Source organism: Patella vulgata, chromosome 4, assembly GCF_932274485.2.
Source record: "Patella vulgata chromosome 4, xgPatVulg1.2, whole genome shotgun sequence".
Taxonomy (NCBI): domain Eukaryota; kingdom Metazoa; phylum Mollusca; class Gastropoda; family Patellidae; genus Patella; species Patella vulgata.
The window spans coordinates 85702342-85727901 of record NC_065882.2 but is presented as its reverse complement, the minus strand read 5'-3'; the positions used below and the strand labels follow the sequence as shown (position 1 = coordinate 85727901).

The 25560-nt window shown below is 37.7% G+C and overlaps 1 protein-coding gene across 2 annotated transcripts in view; it reads right to left on the bottom strand.

Annotated features, from left to right (window-relative positions):
• Positions 1-15816, bottom strand: part of LOC126817266 (insulin gene enhancer protein ISL-1) — a 74593-nt gene extending 58777 nt beyond the window's left edge. Inside the window, exon 1 of one of the 2 annotated variants that reach the window (XM_056100111.1) lies at positions 15639-15816. In XM_056100111.1, the coding sequence (XP_055956086.1) occupies positions 15639-15679 (41 nt within the window). In that variant the 5' untranslated portion in view covers positions 15680-15816. The remainder of the gene's footprint in view (positions 1-15638) is intronic. The other variant, XM_050544083.2, reaches the window with a different exon arrangement.
• Between the last annotated feature and the right edge of the window lie 9744 nt (positions 15817-25560).

Here is a 25560-nt window from a genome sequence, read left to right as displayed (position 1 = left end):
TGAAAGTTGAATATCTAACAAAAATGGTTCAATTCCGTTCAATATTTACCAACATATGATGAATTGAAAATTTGTATCATCCCCCATTCTCTCGAGAATTCAAGAATCCCCCCCCCCCCCCTTCATTCTCTATGGAAGATGTATTATTGGATTATGGCCCAAACCAGCAACCGCCACCTTTATTTTTCGCAGAAATATTTCGCTGGGTTTCCTTTTTTAATCCGACAGAATCCGTACTGGAAGATTATCGAGCGTTGCTATTTTAATTTTATTTTCTTCATTAAATGTTAAATAATCAATTTTAGGTACATGGATTATGCCGAATATTAGATATTTTTCCAAAATAAAAAAAAATAGTTTGTAGTTTTTGATAAAATGCGCGGATCTGATCTATATTAAAAATGTATCCAGTTGAGCGTGTCTATAAAATACGAACACACGACTGAAGTGTAACCCAGTAGATTTATTGTGAAATAAACCGGAAGTAGGGTCTGATCTTTGATAAAAGAGAATCGGATACGATGTAACACATGAAACTCGTCGCCATATTTCCAAGAGATGTCGAGGAGTTGAAGTCACGTTATACTCCGATTAATAATCTCTCCAAATCAGCACATGTCCATCTGAAAACATTGAGCATGCGCAGTCAATAATTCAACGCACTCCCAACGACAAGTCAATTCCGTTTCAGCCAGAGAAATAAATCCTACGATTGCGTTTTGCTTTTAGCAAATTGAGATATTTCATCGGGGGTAATGATTTAATTTTCCGATACAAGATACGTGACCGTGTCGAAGGCTCGTCAAGATGAGTCTCACGTGATCTTGTTCTTTGATGAGAGGAAGGTAGATGATACGTCACACGTTTTACAATGGCCTCAAGTCTTGAGCACAGCACGAACATTGCACGCTTCACAGATCTTTTTCTCTCTTATCAAATATTCAACCAGCACCCATTTCGTCTTCACATTTGTGTATCACCAAGATAGCAATCAAAAATCTTATTCAAAAAAATTAAACATTATTTATTTTTTCCCTCTAGATATCTGTCCTAGAAGCCATACAATCCCAGCGAAATTATTTAATTGCGTTTTTGCTAATTCAAGTTTTTGCTAACGGGATGATCAGACCGAGAGAAATATATTATAATTATGTTTTACGTGCGAAACATAAAAATAACTAACAAGAAAAAAAAAAAAAAAAAAAAAAATAACACACAGTTTTTTTTAACGGGATAAAATGTGTGCGAAACATAAAAACAACTAACAAGAAAAAAAAAATATCACACTGTTTTTTAACGGGTTAAAATGTGTGAAACATAAAAATAACTAACAAGAAAAAAAAAATATCACACACACCAAACGAAATTAAAAAAGAAGAGTTTTTGTAACGGGATGAAATGTCAGAAGATATTAAAATGGTAAATAAGATATGAAAGATGGTTTGCATGTTTGCTCCATCTGCCTTTCAGGATATTTGTGCTCGTGGGTTAAAATAAGCCAGAACAATAGACCAGTCATATTATTTTTCATATTTCATAGAGAAACCTGGCTCGCACACAGGACTCGCACCAAACGAGATCTCGTTTAGAAGCGTGACGCGAGAATCCGTGCACGTGCTGCTTGGTAATACAATGCACGCGAGTTGTGCTCGCGGCCTCTTGTATACTGAACAATAAAACCATAATATTAAATTGTTTACATGGTGAATAAATATCATCCTAGTTTATCAAACTTATTAATCATTTTAAATTAAATAATTTAGTTATCTCATTTTTCAATTTACCGCATGGATGGCGAATTGAATGGCTTATATTTTTTTTGAAAGAACGACAGAAAATTGAATTTTCTTTACATTCACAGTATGTTTGAGATAGTGTGCTTGTATACGGCGCAACAAAAACGACAGAATTTTTATTTTTTAAAGACCTACAGAAAATGTATGAAAAGCAGAAGACGATTATTACGTAATTATTTTAAACGTCCCAACCTGTATATGTTAGAATGTTTAAAATCATTTTGTCTGAAAATGTTTCTTTATTGGACAATAATTTCACTATACACGTCTGAAACAAAGTTGACATTTTTCACTCAAGTCAAACGTTCTACATCCTTTTAAATGACGTCATTTAAATTAGAGCTCATCTCTTGTAACGTCATTAAATCTTGAGTTTACATGTTGTGACATAATATTTCACACACACTGGCAAAGGCATGCCCAAATATTAAGATCTAAAATTTAGAATAGTTTTTCCAATAAAATATTTAACGCACAGCTACCATTACAGATACACAATGAATTTTGCATTTCTATTATTTTGAATTAGAATAAGTAGTGTATGTATGTTTTAGAAGACGTCATTCGGTCTTGAGCTCATATGCTGTGACGTAGTTCACATTCACTGCCATTCTACACCGTGATAGTTTTGTACGATTCAATGCAAATCTAAAACTCTTGAATATGCACAGATACACAATGAATTTTAATTCATATTATTTTGAGTTTTAAAAAAAAAGGAGTTTATTATGTGTTTCAATATTATTAATATTATTAAAGTAGTGTGTATGTGTGTATTTAAATTCGAATTAAAATATGTCACAAGTAGAAAATTATTCAGAAAACTAAAATATTAAACAGAGATTTTTTTGGCTTTCAAGAGTGGAATTCCAGTTTCCATCTTTCTTTATTTCCTATCATCTCTCTCATATGTGTCATTAAACGAAGAAATTTTTTTTAAAAACCCGGAAAAGAAAACAATATATTATTCTTGAATAATAATCACTGATTAAAATACTAAAAACCAGAAATTTGTCGATCATAGCAAATTTTTATGTAAAATCCGTGGTTTATGGGAACTATAGAGAAACTTGTGTCAAGTACCGTCCATTAACGGCTCAAACATATTCAAACAAATTCCACAAATATTTATATAAGTTCAACTCGATTTTGATTTCGTCTTTTTAGCAATCTGTTAAAATTTTCACTTACTTTTAAAATACACTTGTAATCTCTTCCTCATTGATTGATATCAAAACAAAAAAAAAACAAGAAAAGTTTTTCTCTGATATTCTCCATTATTTCGTCTTCTAGCACAATACAAATATTCCGCCATAATCTGCGAGTTGTCAAGAAGATCCTTATTAAAATAAAAGTCTGTTCCAAGAAGAAGATAATAGATAAATGGCAAATGATGGCAGGAACTTTTCTATATAAATACAATCTACCGTCAACGGCAAGAAAAGCCTAAATACTGTTTATGTGCCGTAATAATTTGTAAAAGCTTTTAGGTTGAATTTGTCGAGAGAGGAAGGGGATTTAAGACCAAAAACGTCTCCACAAGGGTTCAAAGATTGGCTTAGATTGGTGGATACAGATTTCATATCCATTAAGGTAAATTAGAGCGGGAATAAGAATGGCGGACGTCGTAGAGAGCATATGATTTAGCGTGGATGGTTTGGTATTTGTATTATTAATGTGCAGATTGAATCGTGTGTGTCTAATACCCATATTATATCCACAGATAACCTGATGGTCATATTCTCTCCATGTCAGCACGAACTGAAACATAACGTGTAAAATTCCGCGAGCGCCAAGACAAGAAGATATTTGTTAATGGACGAAGTAGTGAGAGAGTTGCCAGGGTTCCCTGTCAAACATTATCTGTCTGTTGAAGTCCATTAGAGTTTTTAGTCTCCCATTATACAAAGCTTTTAGCTGGAACGAAAATTAAGTTCGATTCATAGCTCTCGCCGAGTGCTTTCTACGCGCGCTTTTTGTGTCGTGCCAGCAGACGTCATTTTGTATTAGTAAAAACTTCCATCACGCAAACAGAGTAATAGCCGTGGAACACCACCATTCCTACATCTAAAAGTTCCAAGATGTTTCAGAGAAAAGGCTATCTCCAATTTTCTTTGATGCTTTCATTTCGCCTGTCATATATAATTCATATTGTCGGCTGTTGCTTGTCATTGTGTTCCCGCCATTTTCGTCCATCAAAATTTCTACCATTTTTCTAACAGATTTTTAACGGTTTACAGGAATAGAAAACAGGAAATGTAATATTTCAAATTTTTACGAAATTAAACAAATTATAAGAAAACTACTTTCAGTAGAAAGGCTTTTGATGTATACAATGTATACAAATCCTACCATTTTGCTTATTGGTAGGTTTGGCTTTTGATGTGTTTCTAGAAATTTTCAGAGATGGAGAGAAAGAGAGAGAGAGAGATATTGGTAGGTTTGGCTTTTGGTGTGTTTTTAGAAATTTTCAGAGAGAGAGAGAGAGAGAGAGATAGAATTGAACGGTTTTCACGTAACCGATCGGCGACAACGCGTACATGGAAACGGCCAATACCGGACTCGACCACGTGACCTTCTGGTTAGCGAGCCAGTGGATTACTGACAGAGTCACCGTGGCTCCAGAGTTCAACGCAACGAATTGGTATACAACTTCAGGGAAATGACATCGGGTGTTCCGAAAATCCCGCTTGGAAACAAATCCGTGTATAGCAATGCAAGAACTCATCAAAACAATCAATTTAGAACAAAGAATTATAACTTCCAAGTTTGGTCTAAAAATAACAGAAAGTTTCTTTATTTGGATGATCAGAACTTGGTTGATAGATCGACACGTTTGGAGCTGAAAGGAGCTAAATCGCTAATATTTGTGACCTAGATGTTGACACAAAAGGGCCGCAACGCATATAATAATGTAATATGAATGTATATGAACTTATTTACATACAATCGTTTCCAGTTTTTCTGCAATTTCTAATCAGTCATGTTCGGCGATATACGCCAGAAGTTTCAATCAAATGGCAATCTCTAGCGTCTGGTTATTCCAGTTTACACCGATAGTATTTATTGCGCATGCTCTCCAGATAAAAATATGGCGTCATCGTTTAACATGACTTGTGGAGTGTCTAGCCTCGTTCTTCGAGTCCCCTATTACAAATGGCGCTGAAACGCATTATGGTACACGATTCGTGTACCAATGGTAAAATGTTTATGTTGTCTTAAATATTGGATATCAGAAGCCCATCTTTTCCCGGTAAGATCACAACATCACTGTTGATTTAAATTGACAAATAATTCTTGTTATCAATGTCTAAGACTTTTGATGATATTGAGTTAGAGACTTAGCTACTTTAATTACGTTTCAAAATGTCCAAGGCGTGAACATCACATCCGCTTACCAATTTTGAAAGTCATACAACTATATAAAAACATTGTTATTATTTTTTTTAGAAATTCTTTATTGGTGGTATTCTTTTTTTATTTGAGTATATAGCCTATTAAGGCCCTATTGTTCGTGTAATGAAATTTGAATGACATTTAGGTTAAATTTCACACATTTTCACATCGTTCTAAAGGTTTGTTATTTCCGCAGTGTTAAACTAGATTACCCGGACGATAGAGACTTCGCCATTTATAGACAGAACGACCCGGATCCGCAGATGGCAACACAACCCCGGTTCTTTAACCAATATGGCGCGAGAATATGTCACATAGCGCTTGATCTCAGCAAACATACGTCACATGAAAAAAAGCGGGAAATAACACGAACATCACGTTCTATAGAGAACGGAATTCATTTGGCGTAAAGAATCACAAGTCACTATCGTCCAGATCGGAAGCGGTATTGTTTTCTTTAATGGAAACCAATTGGTAGGACTGAAATGACCGAGACTAGATCCTAATCTACAAAATGAACCTAATACATGTAACAATATCGTGCCAGTGTGACGTTCCTCTTCGTTCCCTGTTTTAATTAAAAGCGCAAATTGACGAAACCCTGGATTTTCCCAGTGCGATAAACAATCTAGTTGGATGAATATTAATTCAATAAAACAGAGCATGTGGTATGAGACATCACGTTATTCCAATCCCTGGGTCGACGATACATTATCTAGATTAGTCCAAGCAAGCACCAAGAGTTTTTTCAATTTCAACTTGAGCACGGAATTTTCACGCCTTGGGTTTATTTTTGGATATTTCTATGTTTCATGTTGGTATTGGAATCTACTAGTCGGCCATCTTGAGCTGAATAATGAATTCCATGGTGAATATAGGATCATACGTCTGTAATTGTCATACCGAAACTTGTGCAACCGTAACCATGGCTACGTATATAACTTAAGCCACACTAATTTGAAATTCTGTTCTTCCAGAACACTTATTCAAATTTCAGCCTCAAATTTCGTAAGGAAAAAAAATAGTAATAATTTAAAAAAAAAACGCACTCAGTTACTCTTCTCTTAAACAAAATGTCGGACACAAGAATTGAGTGGATTATTTTTTGGCCGAGACCCTGATAAACTAAAATTTAAATTGAATTGGCCTGATATAAATAAGAGCCTTGGCGATCTTCGGTTATAAATTTTTTTTTTTTGACGACTAGTGGTCGGAACTAAAAACCGAACGCGGATGGTCCGGTCCATCATTTTTTCAAAGATAGCTGCCACCTCCCCCCATGGACACAATTCTTTGTAATTTGACTTAACTTTTTGCATAGCACAAATATTGAATAATTCGTAATTTTTAGACTTACAAAGATTCAGACATTCAGATTCAGTTAGTTCGATCAGTCAAGAAATCACGTTAACCGAAGGTCGCCCTGGCAGTGAACCGTGTCTAGTAAGGTTCAAGATGTTATTGCACACTCAGCAAGTATTATTTAAAATTAAGGGGGTGGGGGGAGAATGGTTAGCGCGTGTGCGTTGTATCATAAGGTATGTCGTTGAGTCAACCGGCGTGGTTTCGATTTCCCGGTTGTACGTGACAAGGGGTAGGGTCACCTCGTGGGTTTTCTCCGGTTCCTTCGGTTTCCTCCCAATGCTAAAGGCCCCTACGCGCAAGCGAATTATTGAAACAAAACTGAACCTTATGTTAGTCCCAAAATGACCTAGTCTGTGTCTAGTGGACATTAACCCCCCCTCTCTCTCTCTATCTCTCTCTCTCTGTGTTTAAAATTAAATTTAAAAATCATACCGACACCAATTAAATTTATAGAGAGAGAGAGAGAGAGAGAGAGAGAGATGGGGTTTAACGTCCACTCGACACAAACTAGGTCATTTCGGGACTAACATATGGTTTAATTTTATTTACATAATTCGCTTGCGCGTAGGGGTCTTTAGCAGTTGGAGGAAACCGGAGGACCCGGAGAAAACACACGAGGTTGGACCAATTAAATTTATAAATTAATGTTGAATTTGGTTCAGTGAATGTCATTTTAGGACATTAAGGAATCTCTTACAAGCTGTAAAAGCTGAATTTATAAAATGAATACCAGTCCAAAAATTGGTTGTATTCCGTTCCCAAGAAAAGAAAAGGGTCTTACTAAAGAGTCTTTTGTCTATGATGTCCAATGTATTGTCATGGACGACTGATCAGGAAATAAACATCATATCCGAAATTTAAATGATTTCATAACACATATAGAAATGAAATGAAATGGGGTTTAACGTACGTAAAAGATCCATTGACAGTTGGAATTCGATATAAGAGTAGGCCGTAGCGCAGCTGCCCGGGCAAAAGTTCCCTCATAGCACACTGTATGGCGTATGCCTTCATTAGCGCAGTTTAGGAGCAGAACAGTAGGACGTTAAACCCCATTTCATTTCATTTCATTTCTACCTTTCTTCTCCGACTTGCCTAATGAAGAAATAGAGGATATAAACGTTTTCTTGCTTAGAGATGAAATAAAATATGTTATTCACGACAAAACAACAAATGTTCTATTTATTTTATGATTTTACAATTATTTTAGGTAAAAAAACAACTAGCCAGTGGAATAACACTTTTATTTCACTGATAAAACGCGGTATTCCACTACTGATCATAAAATAAAGAAGAATATACAGCTTTTTACATGGGACACAAGTCAATTCTTTATCAAATACACAGATTAATTCTATAGAATACAAATACTGTTTATTACTGAGCTACAGGCTTCTCCGGTCATTATCAAGTAATGATACAATATCATAAACAAACATCACTCTCATTGGTCATCATTAAATGAAATGAAATGGGGTTTAACGTCCTACTGTTCTACTCCGAACTCGGCCAATGAAGACGGGCATACGCCATACAGAGTGCTATGATGGAAATTTCGCCCGGACTGCCAAGGGATCTTTTACGTGCATTCTAATGTATACACGGGACCTCGGTTTTTCGTCTCATCCGAAGGACTAGACAGCTGTCCTTGCCAGGCCCTCCGTTCTGCACCACTGACAAGGGGAAACCACGTTGGAAAATCAGGATGAACTTTCTCGGCCAATACAGGGATCGAACACCCGACCTTCAGGCTAGCGAGCCAGCGTCTTTTCCACCTAGCCACCGTGGTTCCCATACGCCATACAGACAATCTGGTTAAAACGCAGATCCTATTTCGTTTCGTTTTTATAGTTCAAAATTTCGTTTTACTTGTCTTTACTACACTTGGTAGTGTAGGCTATCGAAAGTATAAAAAAACGAAACGAAATATAGATCTGTATTATAATCGGATTGCCATACAGTGTGTTATGAGGGAAATTTTGCCTGGAAATCGGCACTACGGTTAACTCTTATATCGAATTCCAACTATCAAGGGATCTTTTACGTGCACGCCAATGTGCTCACGGGACATCGTTTATTTGTTCCACTCCCACGACTCTACCTTGTCCGTCGCAAGTGCCTGCTCCTCTGACCAAGGTAAAACCCCGCCGGAAAAAGGGCCTGGTTTCACAAAACATTCTCAGACTTTAAGTTAAGAATTTACTGAAAATATTTTGCCTTATTTTAAATAAAATGTAGCCCTTTATAAAACTTGTGTTGTTTTAATGTATCAAATACATCAATAAGAAACTATGTGCAAAGTTTTGTGTTTCTGGATCAAAGATATTTCTCATAAACAGTGATTGAAAGTTGAGTAAATTCTTAACTTAAGTCTGGGAATACTCTGTGAAATCGGGGCCAAGATCGAAGGCGGGACCTCAACGTCTCACTGAGCCACCGCGTCTCTCTAACTGTTGATATATTGTTGTTTATGTGATATCGTGGACATTAAGATTATAAACCGACTCGTCTTAGAAGAAATAAAAACATCCGTCCGACCGTTTATCACTCATCTTATCCATTTATTCCTTAAATATATTTTATATTTACGATTTCTTGTAAAACGATCTTAATGGATATAAAATATATATAATTCATAATCTGTAGGTTCTAATATATAATCGGGGTTTGGACTAAGTAACATATAGAAACACCATCTGTACGTTGAAATAAATAATCCGAGATCATAGAAAAACAATGGCTTCTGTCAAAATCTTATTCATAAATTAAATACTCTGCGGATGTATTAAATTTCTTGTTATAAACAACGATCTTTTTATTGGAATGTCTTAATGGTGGCAATAATGTATATAGGTATAAGCCTAATCCGTGAATTAACGTGAATAAAGATAAATTATGGGAGATTAGATAAAGAGCTGGTAGTTCCCACTATAATAGTTAAAAACTAGATAATGTGAAGGATTTATTCTGAACAGTTCAGTCAAATTGCTCCACTCGGAACCGAGATATTACCGTTTGAATTTTAGGCCTAGCCTCGATCATCATTACTAAAGTCGGTACGATAAAAAAAACATAGTCTCGATTATCCGTTTTTTGATTTAAATCATCAGTAAGCGTTGAGCAGCAAATCGGATTCTAATCCAGTGAAAATCCGACACATAAGGTGGCATCGAGAGTTGATTATGGTCTTGTCATATTAATAAATGTCTAATTAATAGTTTATATAATATTTCAGGCCCAGACAAAGACCCGAAATAGGCATATTTAGCACTTTATTGGTCAGTATTTTACCATTTACAGCTACTTTCATTTTGTTTCTCTCGGGTGGGTTGCTTGGGAGTCACCGTGACTCAGTTTGTAGGACCTCGAGGTCCAGTGTTCAATTCCGGTGTTGGCCGAGAAAATCCGAGGCCCCGTGTTCACATTGGCGTGCACGTAAAAGTACCCCTGACAGTTGGAATTCGAAATAAGAGTAGACCGTAGCACCGCTATCAAGGCCAATTACTCTCATAGCACGTACACTGTATGACGTATGCCCGTCTTCATTAGCCCAGCCGGGGCAGAACAGTCGGAGCAGAACAGTCGGACATTAAACCCCATTTCATTTTATTTCTCTTTCTCTCTGGTGGTCGAGTTCTCATAGATACGCTTTATACCATAAGGTCTGTAACTGACTCAAGTGGAGGGGGTTTAATCCAACACTTAGTGGTATCGACAAGGAATAGGAGAGAGAGAGAGAGAGAGAGAGAGAGAGAGAGAGAGAGTTTAACGTCCACTCGACACAAACTAGGTCATTTCTAGACTAACACACGGTTCGGTTTTTATTTCAATAATTCGCGTGCGCGTAGGGGTCTTTGGGTCTTTAGCAGTGGGAGAAAACCGGAGGACCCGGAGAAAACCCACTAAGTCGGACAGGCGACCCTACTCCTTGTCACGTACAGAGATTCGAAACCACACCTGTTGACTCAATGACAGACCTTATGATACAGCGCGCACGTGCTAACCATTCGGCCATCGAACCCCCCTCGCCATGGAATAGTTGGACCGCCAGCTCAACCTCATGGCCTCTCCCTCTCTCTCTCCCTCAAATGAATATACGAATATAAATAAACCCGGTAGTCTTTATTTTAATCCTTTAATCTTTTAATCCCTCGTCATTTACAAACATTTGTGTCTCTAATTATACAGATATATAATCGATAATTTCAAAACTGGTCTTTAAAAAAATCTCTAAATAGATGCTGTTATTCCGCATTAATTCCATATTGAACACTAATCGGCTTTTAATTGGAAAACTTCAGATGTTTTATGAAATAAATAAATCAACTTCTTATTATCCCGTTATTTAATAACATATATAATGACCTTAAACGATATTCTCGTCAACACTTTATTTAATCCCCAATATTATTTTGGAATACTTCCGTGATAGTACATGTGCGGGCAAACAGATAAGTTGGAATTCTAAAAATCTTCAGGAAAATTCTATTCCTTTCCCCGGCTTTGTGTACTTCTAAAAACCAGGTGGCTAAATGGGTAAGACGCTGGCTTGCTAGCCTGGAGGTCGGGTGTTCGATCCCTGCATTGGCCAAGAAAGTTCATCCAGATTTTCCGGCGTGTTTCCCCTTGTCAGTGATGCAGAAAGGAGGTCCCGACAAGACAGCTGTCTAGTCGTTCGGATGGGACGAAAAACCGAGGTCTCGTGTACACATTGGCGTGCACGTAAAAGATCCCTTGACAGTTGAAATTCGATATAAGAGTAGGCGGTAGTGCCGCTGTCCGGGCAGTTGGAATTCGATATAAGAGTAGGCCGTAGCGCCGCTGTCCGGGCAAAATTTCCCTCATAGCACACTGTATGGTGTATGCCCGTCTTCATTAGCCCAGTTCGGAGCAGAACAGTAGGACGTTAAACCCCATTTTCATTTCATTTCACTTCTAAAAACCATAAAAATAAAAACAAAGCAATGACTCTTACGTTTAAACTGGGGTCGATGCAGGTATGTCCTGGTAGAATGAACCACCGTGGCTCCCTCCCTCAATATCACCTGAAATGGGCAGTTAAGACTTTTGTTCTGTCCACCCAAACTTGGTTTTGGGATTGTTCCAAACCAAATTGCAATTGTTCATTAATTCTTTTTTCTTTATATTTTACAGATATCTTTTGGGGATGTGCAATATAATTTCACAGGTGGTATTAAACTAGCATTCGTAACCATGGTAGCAAAGTGCCACGCCACAACTGAAATTGGGTGGGGGGGGGGGGGCGCGGGCCTCAACAACAGTTTTCATTCCTATAGTAAGATATCTATGTATCGTTGGTGAAGTGTCAAAAGGGTGTATCTCGGGAAATTAGTCAAATACACTTTTTTGCATTTTTAAAATCTCCCAATTAATATGCACATTTCTGCCTAAGCTGTGTATCTCTACGCCAATTGGACCTGTTCTGGGTATCATGTGTCCAAATGTTTTATCTTGATTTGTGGAAATTTTAAAATGCAAAAGGTTCTGTTTCTTAATAGTTAGAAATTCTTAGATACACCCTTTTAACACTTCACCAACGATATGCGCTTTATGGCACAGACCAATAAAACTAACATGGACAAAACTCTAATAACTGCAATTGAAGGAATTATGATGTAAAAGTGTCAACCAGGCATCCACAGCTATATCTATCACTCTATGAACAAAGTATTAATTTCAAATAGTGTACCTATTGTAACAGTGCATATTGACGAAATATGCACAAATATTTTATTTTAGATATTTTATTTTTATGTATTTTAAAGAATGTATATTTTATAGATTCTATACCTTTAGATAAACAATCAATACAGGGCCCTCTATTAAAGCTCTTCGATATAAGTATACAATTATATATTTAAAATACATAAAAATAAAATATCTAAAATAAAATATTTGTGCATATTTCGTTAATATGCACCGTTACACTATGTTTTTATTCTTTTCCCAAATTCATTTAAAATAACTATAAAATTTGATTAATTCATATGACAATATACGTAATCTGTCTGCTATAGTGTTTGCGGAATTTACAAATAGTATTCATGAATAATTTATTGACGTAAACATCACTTCTTGAGAAGCGATAAAATTACAGAGAGAGAGAGAGAGAGAGAGGGAAAGAGAGAGAGAGAGTTTAACGTCCACTCGACACAAATTAGGTCATTTCGGGACTATAAAGGTAAATAATGATACGTTAATGACTTTATGACAATTATCCACAGATTAGGTAACATTTAGCATTTACTTACAAAACCTGGCACTTCTTTCAGAATTTAGATAATTCATATATGGAGCGTCGTAAAATTGAACAAAACAACTGATATGTCAAACAGTAAAGCCAGCTAATTTGATCGGTGGAGAGATTCTAAAATCTAACAAATTTTTTTTCATAACAGAAGACCGTCTTATTTTTCATGAGAAAACTTCTTACTCGTGCCAAGCAATAAAAATCGACGGCAGTCGTCGGACGAGAATATATGATTAAACGAGGCTGTCGTCATAGCTGCCATGTAATTAGCCCGATCTAGACATTATATTAGCTTGCTACAATTTCATCTCGACACATAATTATCGTTCTCTTTCCATCCTAAACTCAATGTTGCATAAACAAGGCTACACAGTTCATTGTCTCGTTATCACGTGACCTGAGACGAGATGTTGTCTTTATCAGTAATTTCAACTATAACCATATGACACCGTGTCTCAATTCATATCAATAACTAGACATCACAACTTAGGCATGATTGACATGCAATTGCGTCTCCGTCTTCCGCTTATTTCCCTTAGGTCGCCTGAGAAATAATTCCCCAATTAATCGTGCGATGCATGGCTTCATTTTGTTTTAAACGCACGCCTTTCACGGAGTCGGCTTTACCTGTTCATTGATGCAGAACGCGAGAGAGTATTGTTTATCGCCAAACCATATGTACAAGATAATTGTTATTCTTGGCTTTTTGTCACCCAAAGAAAAAAAAAGAGTCGGAATATGATTAAGGTCTGCATTTAATTAATTATAATAAACATTTAAACCGGGTGGTAAATAGGACTAGATGTTAATGTTTATCAGGTGGCCCAGTAAAACAATAGTAATAATAACCGGATCATGTATAATAAATATGGCCAATAACACCCAGTTAATATACAGATTTTACCGCTATGATTTCTCATCAAACATTTAAACCCAGTCCATTATCGGCACCTTTGATCCTTGGTTTACCTGTATAGCGGTGATGAACAGAAAGACAGCGGTTTAATCACGATCGGTAAAGATCAATCGGAAACCACGCCTTTTAAATATGACTAAAAGAATATTCGATGAGATTTGGTGATTTTTTAACGGGGGTTTTTGTTCTTGGTGCCCCGGTGACGAGTAATGAAACATTACAATGGAGATGGTGCTCGTTGCCGTCCCATCGCACAACAATAATATACTTAGTTTCCTCGTTATTGTGAAAAGTTTTTATTGTATGAGGGAAAAATTAAGATTCCGTAACAGATTAGATTTCACTTTAGATTTCCAACATCATCGAATTGTGCAAATTGACGTATTTTTGTCGGAAGTCAGCAATTATTCGTGAAGGTGATTGACTTTGTTCCTAAAGGTATGTCTCATGGGGTTGACCAATGATTCCGCTATCCATAACAAACAGGTGCTAACAGGTGCTAAAAGCAATGGACTTATTGTTTTTACTTGATAAACAAGTACAACCGTACTATGAACCAGAAACTCACCATGTTGTGGGATGAAAGTCAAAAATCTAATTCACCAACCCGATGCAGAATTGTTCAAAATGAAATTGATCAGGAAATAAAGTGAAATGGGGTTTAACGTCCTACTGCTTTGCTCCGAACTGTGTGCTATGAGGGAAATTTTGCCTACTTTTATATCGAATTTCACCTGCCAAGGGATCTTTTACATGCACGCCAATGTGTACTCGGGGCCTCGGTTTTTCGTCCCATCCGAACGACTAGACAGTTGTCCTTGTCAGGCCCTAGGTCCTGCATCACTAACAAGGGAGAACCACGCCGGAAAATCTGGATGAACTTTCTCGGCCAATGCAAGGATCGAACACCCGACCTCCAGGCTAGCGAGCCAGCGTCTTACCCACTTAGCCACCTTGGTCCCCCTATGGACCAGGAACTGACCATGTTGTTGGATGAAATTCAAAAATCTAATTCGCCAAACCGATGCAGAATTGTTCAAAGACCAAGCATGAAAATTGTCATGTCGATCGGACTTGAATTGACGGAGCATTTGGGCTTCTTCAAAGAGCGTCACCCCAAGAACAAGACGAACATGATGGTCCAAAAACAGTCGAAGCCTAGTCTCTCAGCAATAAACACTCATTTATGGTTAGATTGGTCAAAGCGCTAATCCTAACCCTAATAATTAATCTAATATATTAAACAAAAATACCAGAATACCAGAAGTACCATCCAAGGAAGACCATCAGCGCCACCAACAACACCAAAAAACAGTTAAATCACTTTTGTAAATTAATCTAATATATTGTATGTATTTTTAAATAAAACTAGGAAATATCGCGAACTAACTTTTCATCATCCTAGGTCAGTGCTTATGTGGAGACTTAACCTCTCTCCCAAATTCTTAAACCTAATTCTGGATCTAGCAATAACACTTACCCTAACCTACAATCTCCACAACAATCACATTCTTAACTTTATGTACATCTCAGCGACCTTGACGAAAACTGAGTTGGCCTTAACACATAGATATAGCTCTCATTTATTGTGCGTGAAAACTATACCAGAATACCTGTCGAAACGTCGTGCTATATGTATGATAAACTAGTTTAACTGTATTCCATTGCGCTTTTTATATTGTATTTTAGTTTTCAATGTGCCTTTTTATATCAGCACTTAAAAAAAAGAGTTTTGTCGTTTCCAAGACAAGAATAATCAAGTCAACCCGTAAAATCCTAGCTGCGGTTGAGGTAATAATCCAAATAATTTAATGATTTTACTGGAAATGAAAATGTTTGTAAAATATTATTTTAGAGAAAATAAAATAATTTGATAATTAGTGAAGACACTTACGTTAATTGGATGTTTTCATACTCTCTCAAACTTTTTGCCATCAGACATGACAGGTTGCTACATTACATTGAATCAACGGTCATTCGTCGTCATAATTGATGGATGGTCTTACGTTCGAGGTCCTGCCCCAGAATCAACTTGATAGCATCTGAAACGGACTCCCGCAATTTACTAAAAGATTGAAGAAGCGAACTGGAAAAAGCGTGTAAAGGTTTAATTAGGTAGAATGATCGAGATGAAGTCATATATCAAACTGTAAATGGCGGCAATAAGCGCGTGTTATAACGACTAAAAGGATTGCTAAATTTCATCTCATTTCAGCGTTTATTATGAGCACTGCTAACTTTACAACAACAACAAGGGCCTGTTGGTCGAACATTCACTCAAGTTTGTTAAAACGTTTTCCTTGTTAACTGTGCTTGAAGTGTTTCGTTTGTAAAGTGACACTCCGTTATGGCCAATGATCGGATTGATCGACATGGAACGACTATAGGAACTACTGTAGAACCAGGCTTGGTAGTATTACGCCAGACAATTTATTATCGTTTCATCAGTGTTAATAAAAACGACTTACGTTAAACACTTATTTTATTGAACTAAAAGTCGTCTTGAACAGGCTATTTGGTTGGTCTATTGATTTCACCATGCATGTTGATTGAGTGCATTCTATAATTATTTACACCCCCCATGTACGATCATTACATGTTTCTTGTTGGTATATCAACAGTTTACTAGAATAGTAGATTTGCTGACTCATCGCCATTGAGAGAGAAATGGGGTTTAACGTCCACTCGACTCAAACTAGGTAATTTCGGGACTAACATATGGTTTAATTTTATTTCAATAATTCATTTGCACGTAGGAGTCTTTAGCAGTGGGAGGAAACTGGATGACCCTGAGAAAACCCACGAGGTTGGACAGGCGACCCTACTCCTTGTCACGTACAACCGGGGATTCGAGGTAATGTCATGCTCACGGATCCACCGTGGTCCCAGAAAGTCAAGCAGCATTTTAGATAATTTTACTAGCTGGAAACATGCTTTTAACTTATAGGCTAAACGTTTTATTTCACCTATTATTGACTCAGCCTGTAGTCCCGGGGAGGGGACAAGAATACCTTCCAGCGTGGGCCGTGCGTGCCACCTCCCCCGAGGGTTGGATTAGGGTTACCTCCCCCTACCTACTCCCACCATTTGGTTACTGGCCTACATCAGTTTCTGATCTCTGAGCTCTGTTTCATGGCCAATAATTTAAACCGTACTATTTAACCTGTTAGACTCGAGTTTCTTTATTTTTAAAAACTGTTTCTCATCGTCTTGTTATTTTGGGTGATAAATGGCAAAATAAGAAACCTAGTCCATTTCTCTTCCATGTTGTAAAAATAAATGTATTTAACAATTACATCCCAGTGCGACATGTGTCAAGGAAATGTGTTTCCGGTTCCGTTAAATCTCGTGTTTACGTCGTTATGGCGCCACGCGCGGCCTATACCAGACAACAAAACATAATAATGATGCAAATAAAACTAATTTTTCTCTTCTAACACAAAGTAAATCCAAGGTAACAATTTTAATGATCTTTAGTTGATGAATGTCACTTCAGATTTTACTATTCTAGAAATGAAATGGAGTTTAAGGTCCTACTGTTCTGCTTCGCCGTGACAGTTGGAATTCGATACAAGAGTAGGCCGTAGTGCCGCTGTCCGGGCAAAATTTCCCCCATAGCCTACGTTTCTTGAAATTCCATGGTTTTGTTTTACATGCACCTGAGTGTGGAACTACCGATTATAATCACTGTACACCATACTAAACTTCCACTGTCTACAGCTAGCTCCACTTGCGAACAGTCACTATGCTAGTTGAGCGACATTTTAAGTATACTTCGCGAATTTTGAGAAGTATTTATTTCGCTTCCATTTAAACCATACCAGATTAGTCACAAAATGACCAAATTTAACAGTTCAAGGTTTACCTACAGATTAGGTGTGGGGGGGGGGGGCTAGATCTATTTGATAAGGCCCACTGCAGATTTGGTCAAAGGTCACGAGATGTAAACAGGACTAACTCTAACTCTAACCCTAACCTACAATCTCGTCAACAATCACGTGCCCAAACTCTGTTTACAACTCGCGACCTTGACAAAATCTGCAGTTGGCTTTAATTTTTAGACTTTACCTAGACTGGGGCCTCGAAATCTGGGGAGGCTTCCGGCCAGGGTGTATAATATTTTTGACTTTGTCAAAAGCATTTCTTACACACACAGTATCATCCTCGGCTTTGCTGAATATTGAGTTTAAAACACACCTTCACCCGCCTCTAGACGCGAGGGTGGGAGGTTGGGAGGAGTCTCAGAAGATAAATACCCCAGGGGCTTCTGGGGGGGGGGGGATGGCCGAATGGTTGGCACGTGCGCGCTGTATTATAAGGCCTGTCTCTCCCACCCCCCTCTCTTTCCATGAGCTTCTCTTCATCTAAACCCGACACTGTTCTTGAAGGTAATTTCTTAATGGATTGAATTTTAGCCTGTGCAGCTTGTATTTTTTCCACGATTAATAATTATCATATTACAGTATGAGAACGGTAAGGTTAAAAGTTACCGTGATAAAAATTAATTATGGGGATATCAATTTAAGGTTTTAGAAACAACTAACGAGGGACAAACATTAAACTTCTAATTAATTACATTAATAAATCAAAGAGTGGGAAAAGAGAGAAAAAGAGACATTTGGTATTTTGAATGGTTAATTATAATAAGAGGATATATTAATAACGTGGTATGTTGCCCGATCAAAAATGGCTGCGCTTTTTGACCTTTTGTCGCAGTGACCAGTGGCACTGAATGGCGGGAAAACGTACCAAAAACACTAATATCCCACGCCTTGTTTGCTGATAAACCGAACAGATAGAAAAACACATGCGCGTCAAACAATATAGATTTTTTCTGCACGTGCCCCTCTTCCCTGTAAAAAACAAAAGCCTTTTGGTCGGACTAATTATGTCCTTGGAAGCACGTGACGCCATCATCAGATCGCCCAGTTTTCGTCTCGTGCGCGCGTGCGAGATGACAACACACGCGACAGGGTGCCTCATTGAATAGAATCAAGATTCTACAAAATATCTCCTTCTGGGTCTGAAAATGTTTCTTGTAAACAGCAGGAGATGCGACAGGGAAGCATTTAAACCAATTTTCGTCTTAAGATGACGTTGATGGACTATTTATTAAACAAAGGGGAGTCATTATTATAAAAATTACTCAAGGTTGTCTTGAACAACAGGCCCTAGGACCCTTGATTACTCTGCCCCTGTTATCGGCAAGTTGTTTAACAAAAAATAAGAAAGACGAAAAAATATCCTCACGTTCCATCTTTGAAAAATGGATGCTTCCAATGCTTGAATTATTATTGTTTAATCCTTTGCTATCCGAGGGAGGGGGGGGGGGTGGATGGCCGGATGGTTTGCGCCTGTATCATAAGGTCTGTCGTTGAGTCAACAGGTGTGGTTTCGATTTAACCGGTTGTACGTGACAAGGAGTAGGGTCGCCTGTCCAACCTCGTGGGTTTTCTCCGGGTCCTCGCACTGTTAAAGAACCCTACGCGGAAGCGAATTATTGAAATAAGGTTGAACCATGTGTTAGTCTCGAAATGACCTAGTTTGTGTCGAGTGTTCAATCCAGTTCAGTTTATTGAATAAAATATTGTTTAAACAAAAAAAAAACATCAGCGGTAGATATTCACCTGGCTTACAATCAGTTGGAATAAAATAGCAATATGATTAAAATACAGATCTATATTTCGTTTCGATTTTTTATACTTTCAGTGGCCTCCACTACATGAAGATCTGACCAGTTGTAATGGGAGGTCATACGAGATCAAGGGTCATACGAGCGACTTTTGACCCTATGACGCCAGACTTTTGATTAACTAATCAGCTTTGATGTTTCTATTGGGATACCCACAGTTCCGTTTACCGCATGCCAAGAACCCCCCGTAACACAGACCATTTCATTGGCTTATCCTTCACATCGACCAGAATGCGGGTTATATAACGTCTCTTCTTGATCCTAGTCTAGTAAAGACAAGTAAAACGAAATTTTGAACTATAAAAAATCGAAACGAAATAGGATCTGTGTTTTAATCAGTATCAATCAGATGGAGGCTCGTCAAAATTCTGAACTAAGGTGGCACTGACTTTTGACGATATCCCGTTTCAGTTGTTTGTTATGCATTTAGAGGATGCTGAAAGTTGAGAAATGTTTCAATTCTTTATAACTTTGTAAATTCTGAACTTGTTGTTCTTAGTGTTTAACGTCCGCTTCCACCGACGGTGATATCGCAAACAAGTCTTGTTTTTTTATTTCCATTATCTTAGCGCACGCAACAGGGGTCTTTCCTGTGGGAGGAAACCGGAGTACCTGGAGTAAATCCACGAGGTTGAGAAGGCGCCCCTATCTTAGAGCCACATACGCTCACACCATGGCTTGAAACCACAACCGCAAGCATGAGGAGACCGGCCAGATAGAGGTCGAAGCGTGACACTCTAGACCACCAGGCCATCCAAACCCCCTTAATTCCTGTTCCGGTATATTAAAGAATTGAAGAATCATTCGAAGTCTGTTATATCCAAAGAGAGAATTTACACCTCTAAAATATCTTGGAAGCGCTAACAAGGGCTGATCATATTTCTCTCGCTAACGATGTTTCGAGTTCGGATTAGTCACATTTTTTCACGACCTAAATACATTTACGAAGGCGTTTTCAGAAATTGTTTTATTTTTCACATGTTCCAATAATATCTGGTAAAGAATATATTTTTTGTTGTAAAATAAATCAACTTTCACAGCATTGTACGAGACCACTCCGTATCTATAAAGGAAATAATAGTAGCCATAAATAGGGAATAATAGCACTCAAAATATTTAATTGACCGTGAAACGATATCAAAGAACTAAACAAGGTTCGTAGAAAATATCGGCGATATCCCCTAATATTATAGAACCGTTACGCGCCCAGATGTTATCGATGAATGTTAAAACTGATTGAATGGATATAATCGGTGATGTTCAGTGATCCAGACAAGATTTAAATTCTTTCCTTCACTGTGTCTACATTGAGATTTCTTGTAGCGCATAACCGATCAAATATACGCCCACTCGTATGATACGTTTGGGAAATATTTCCTCTTTCTTGAGCGGGGTAAGACACTGGCCCGCTAGCCTGGAGGTCGGGTATTCGATCCCTGCATTGGACGAGAAAGTTCATCCAGATTTTCCGGCGTGGTTCACCCTTGTCAGTAATGCAGGATGGAGGGCCTGACACGGACAGCTGTCTAGTCGTTCGAATGGGACGAAAAACCAAGGTCCCGTGTACACATTGGCGTGCACGTAAAAGATCCCCTGACAGTTGGAATTCGATATAGGGGTAGGCCGTAGTGCCGCTGTCCGGGAAAAAATGTCCCTCATAGCACACTGTATGGCATGTGCCCGCCTTCATTAGCTCAGTCGGAGCAGAACAGTAGGACGTTAAACCCCATTTAATTTCATTTCAAATCAGATGGTCGAATGGTTAGTCCAGAAATGACCTGGTTTGTGTCGAGTGGACGTTTCCCCCCCCCCCCCTCTCTCTTTTTGAGTTGATTCCCTTATTGTTAGTTTGTTTTTCATTGTTGGTGAAGCCCATATTATTTTTGGTGAAATCTGTATCACTACGGGCCTGGGACTGTACAACCCAGTGGAAGCTTACGGCTATACCTCGGATCCATTTACTTGAACAGATATGTACGGTTTTTGGTTTGTTATTTCTGTAAATTGTGTCCTGTCCGTTTGTCTTATGTAATTGATTGTGTGGAGTGGTCCCCCTATAACAGGTCCCAAATTCACAAAGCATTCTCAGACTTAAGTTAAAAATTTACTCAAAATTGTTCACCTTATTTTAACTAAAATATAGCCCTTTATAAAACTTTGTTTTTATGTTTCAAATACATCAATAAGAAATTATGTGTAAAGTTTTGTGTTTCTGGATCATAGATATTTCTCATAAACAGTGATTGAAAGTTGAGTAAATTCTTAACTTAAATCTGAGAATGCTTTGTGAACTCGGGGACTAATCTATAAATTCTTACCGATACATGCTGTAAATTCTTGCATATCCATGCCTCTTCCCGGAAAATGTCGAAAACTGAAAGCCCGGAAACGCCATTTACAGCGACCTGTCCCCCCCCCCCCGATTCATTCAATTGATCTGATATTTATTGTTTATTTCTTGTACTGTCTGTGTAGGCTGTATTATCCGTTTTGTTTTGCGTGCAGTGCGATTCTCGCCCCACTTACTATTTAAAAGAGCTTTTTGTTTTTAAAATAGACGAGTGTTTTATGGTCTGGTGTTACCCCCTCCCCCCTCGTGCCTTCTTAAATACGCCACTCCGACAATTGGAAGGCCAAAGGATAGATATGTATATTTACTGAAGTCAAACGATTAATTTTCACGTTTCTAAATAACGCCAAATAATTTCCAATCTGATTTAAACACAGATCCTATTTCGTTTCGTTTTTTATAGTTCAGTATTTCGTTTTACTTGTCTTTACTGTAGGCCATCGAAAGTATAAAAAAACGAAACGATATATAGACCTGTATTTTAATTACACCAAATAATTTCTATAGCGTTCTAAAATCAATTTTTTTAATTTTTTGGTAAATAATATCACCAATCTTCATTAAATACCAAATGTGAATAGTCCAACTGTCGTGATGCGAATAAAACTTTCTAGCTTTTTACACGTTTTTGATCCCGAGCGATGAATAAGCAAATTACCAGGCAGAGTTAATTGCCCTTGTCGTGTACTGCATCAGTGATCAAAACAAAATTAGACGCAAATTAAGTCGTAAAATAAAATCTATGAAATTAGAATATTTTTTTTTGTCTGTGTGTGTATTATTAATTCAAGAGCAAGGATTTTACGATAAAAGTATAAAACATATTTATAGCATGTTTACAAAATTATCATTTTTGTACCAGAAACTGACTTCATATACTTGGCAATTGTCTTCTTCATGTTCTTCGTCTTCTTTTTCTTGTTTTTCTTTTTCTTTTTCTTGATGTTCGTGTTGTTTTTCTTGTTCTTCGTGTTCATTTTGTTGTTCTTCGTGTTTCTTTTATTGTTCTTCGTGTTCCCTTTGTTGTTCGTCGTGTTCTTTTTATCGGTCTTCGTGTTCCTTTCATTGTTCTCCGTGTTCCTTATGTTGTTCTTCTTGTTCCTTATGTTGTTCTTCTTGTTCCTTTTGTTGTTCTTCGAGTTCTTTTTATTGTTCTTCGGTTCTTTTTGTTGTTCTTGTTGTTGTTGTTCCTTCCCTTTCTTGTCCTTCTTAGGTCGATGCGTTCAAGGCACTGTCAATTCGAGTATGATCAACATCGACGAGGTGAACACGGCGTGAAAAATTCTGAGATACCTGCTCGGCCATCACCAGGGCGAGATCGAACTCCGGATATCCATTAATGGAAATCATGAGGTGTTTATATTCGTATAATTGTTACATGTTAATGATTTCATTTTGGAAACAGTCTGAACAGGAATTACAGAACAGGTAGAGCCACTGTGATGTGAACCAACCTTTCCCAGAACTCTCCACGTATCCCATTCTCCACGCCAGTCTCGCTATCCAGCAGTGGAAAGGCAACTCTGTTTTGGAGAATGCACGTCTGCTACACTCTCCCATGTTTTCATCTGAGAGAGAGAGAGAGAGAGGGAGGGACGAAACGGCCTGGTGAAAACCAATGAGGTTGGATAGGTGACCCTATTCCTTTTCACATACAAGCTGGGAATCGAAACCAGTCTAGTACACTCAAATGATAGTCCTTATGATCTAAAACGCACGCGTAAGGCCATTCAGTAACACCCCACCCCTCACGTTTCCACCTGAAACACTGACAAAAGAGACCCAACAGTCAGATACTTTAAATACACAATAAATTCGATATTTGAACTTTCTCCATTTTTAAAAAAGAAAAACAAACTGATGTAAGGAGGATATTTTATCGGCGTGAGATCGAACATTCTTTAAACCAATGAAACGAATCGTGACATCCGAGGTAGAGTAGATTTAAAGATGGCGGTTCTCGTGTACGCGGGTTGTAATCCGGGCTGACAAGAATTATCAGATGTACCTCGGGGCGATCGATATAAATAGTAAATTGGGCGGATTTGTTATCTAGCAGTTATCAGTCACAAACATCCAACAACAATTAATTTCTATAGTAATTGCTTTATATTGGTGCAGGCGAGATAAAAGGATGTTTCGTACCGGTCATACACGGGGCTTACCACTTCGTTATAAGATCAGCCCCGGGGGCGAATAAAGACCTTACAATAGATCATAAAGGTTGGGTTGGTTATTATTGTGAATTCAATCTTTTATTTGCATATTTCAAATCCCTTTTTTTTTACTGAAGTAGAAATCAGGTGATGTTATATAATTGATATGACCTCATCCGACCCCTAAAAAGCGAGAGAGAGAGAGAGAGCGAGAGAGAGAGAGAGAGGGAGAGAGAGAGCGAGAGAGAGATAGAGAGAGAGAGAGAGAGAGAGAGATGGGGTTTAACGTCCACTCGACACAAAGAAGGTCAGTTGGGAACAAACATATGGTTCAATTTTATTTCAATAATTCGTTTGCACGTAAGGGTCTTTAGTAGTGGGGGGAAACCGGAGAACTCGAAGAAAACCCACAAGGTTGGACAGGCTGGCAGAAAAGTACATCATACACCATGCTTACATCAAACGACCCACGTTTTTTAAATATTAATAAAATATCTACAAATGACATCTAACGAAACAAATAATCTGTGTTCGCGCCAATTTAATTACGGAAAATTCATCCATTTATACATTCCATCGAGACTTAAAACATCGTTTCAAATCAATCATATCAAAAAACATTTTTATCGTATTTTTTAATAAAAACTTATATTTGAGCCTAGTCTAAAACTTATCGCACTCTAATCAACAGTATTATTTTGACTATTCTATTTCGAATAGATTTGATAAATAATTCCTTTACTACCCTCCCTAAATTACTCCGATTCGAAATTAACTCATTCGGACCCTTTCAGGAACTTTATCTACATTTCCCGGTGTCAAAATTCTGAACAATGGCACCATAAACTGATTACCCCGGTGGCTCCGTCTATTATACGATAATAGCTCGGCCTGATGAATAATTCTGATCATAATTTCACGAATTGTTTACAGCCCATGTTTTTAACTATGATCATCAGATTAATCACCGTATTAAAAAAATATAATCAACTCTGAAAACAGTTATCTTCTCATTGCTATCGTCCCTCAACGTTTGAGCTGAAGTTCAACGAGTACTTGCATCGCGTTCTCGTCATTTAGTATGCATGACTTCATGCACATACGACAGAACTTCTATTCATACCATCTACCATGATACGTCACACAAAGAATTGAAAAATTCCTGCTATGTCCAAACAGCTGATTAATTTGATTGCCAATCCAAAACAAACGTTCGATTATTATCTATCAGTAATAATGAATACACGCAAATAAAACTCGTTTATTTCGCCATTCTGTTAGAAACTTGTGTCACAAACTTTGTATCTAAATTATTCCAATGTCGCACGCGTCATCGTCAAGCTTGTTCGCTTTAGACGTCAGGAAAGCGTGAGGCGGGAAATTGGTCCAAGTCACGTATATTTGCGTGCCAGCGTTGACTTGCGAGATGAGAGAGCAAGCGTATAGATATCGTATCAGGCGCTATATTTAGAATTTGACAAATAAACTAAACAAAGTTTCTAAGTACAACTTGATTAAATGATCGGCCACAAATTGATGTAATTAAATCGCAATAGCTGCTTTATCACACGGCACGAGAGAATTAAATTGATTTGGCTATTTGGACAAAAAATATTAA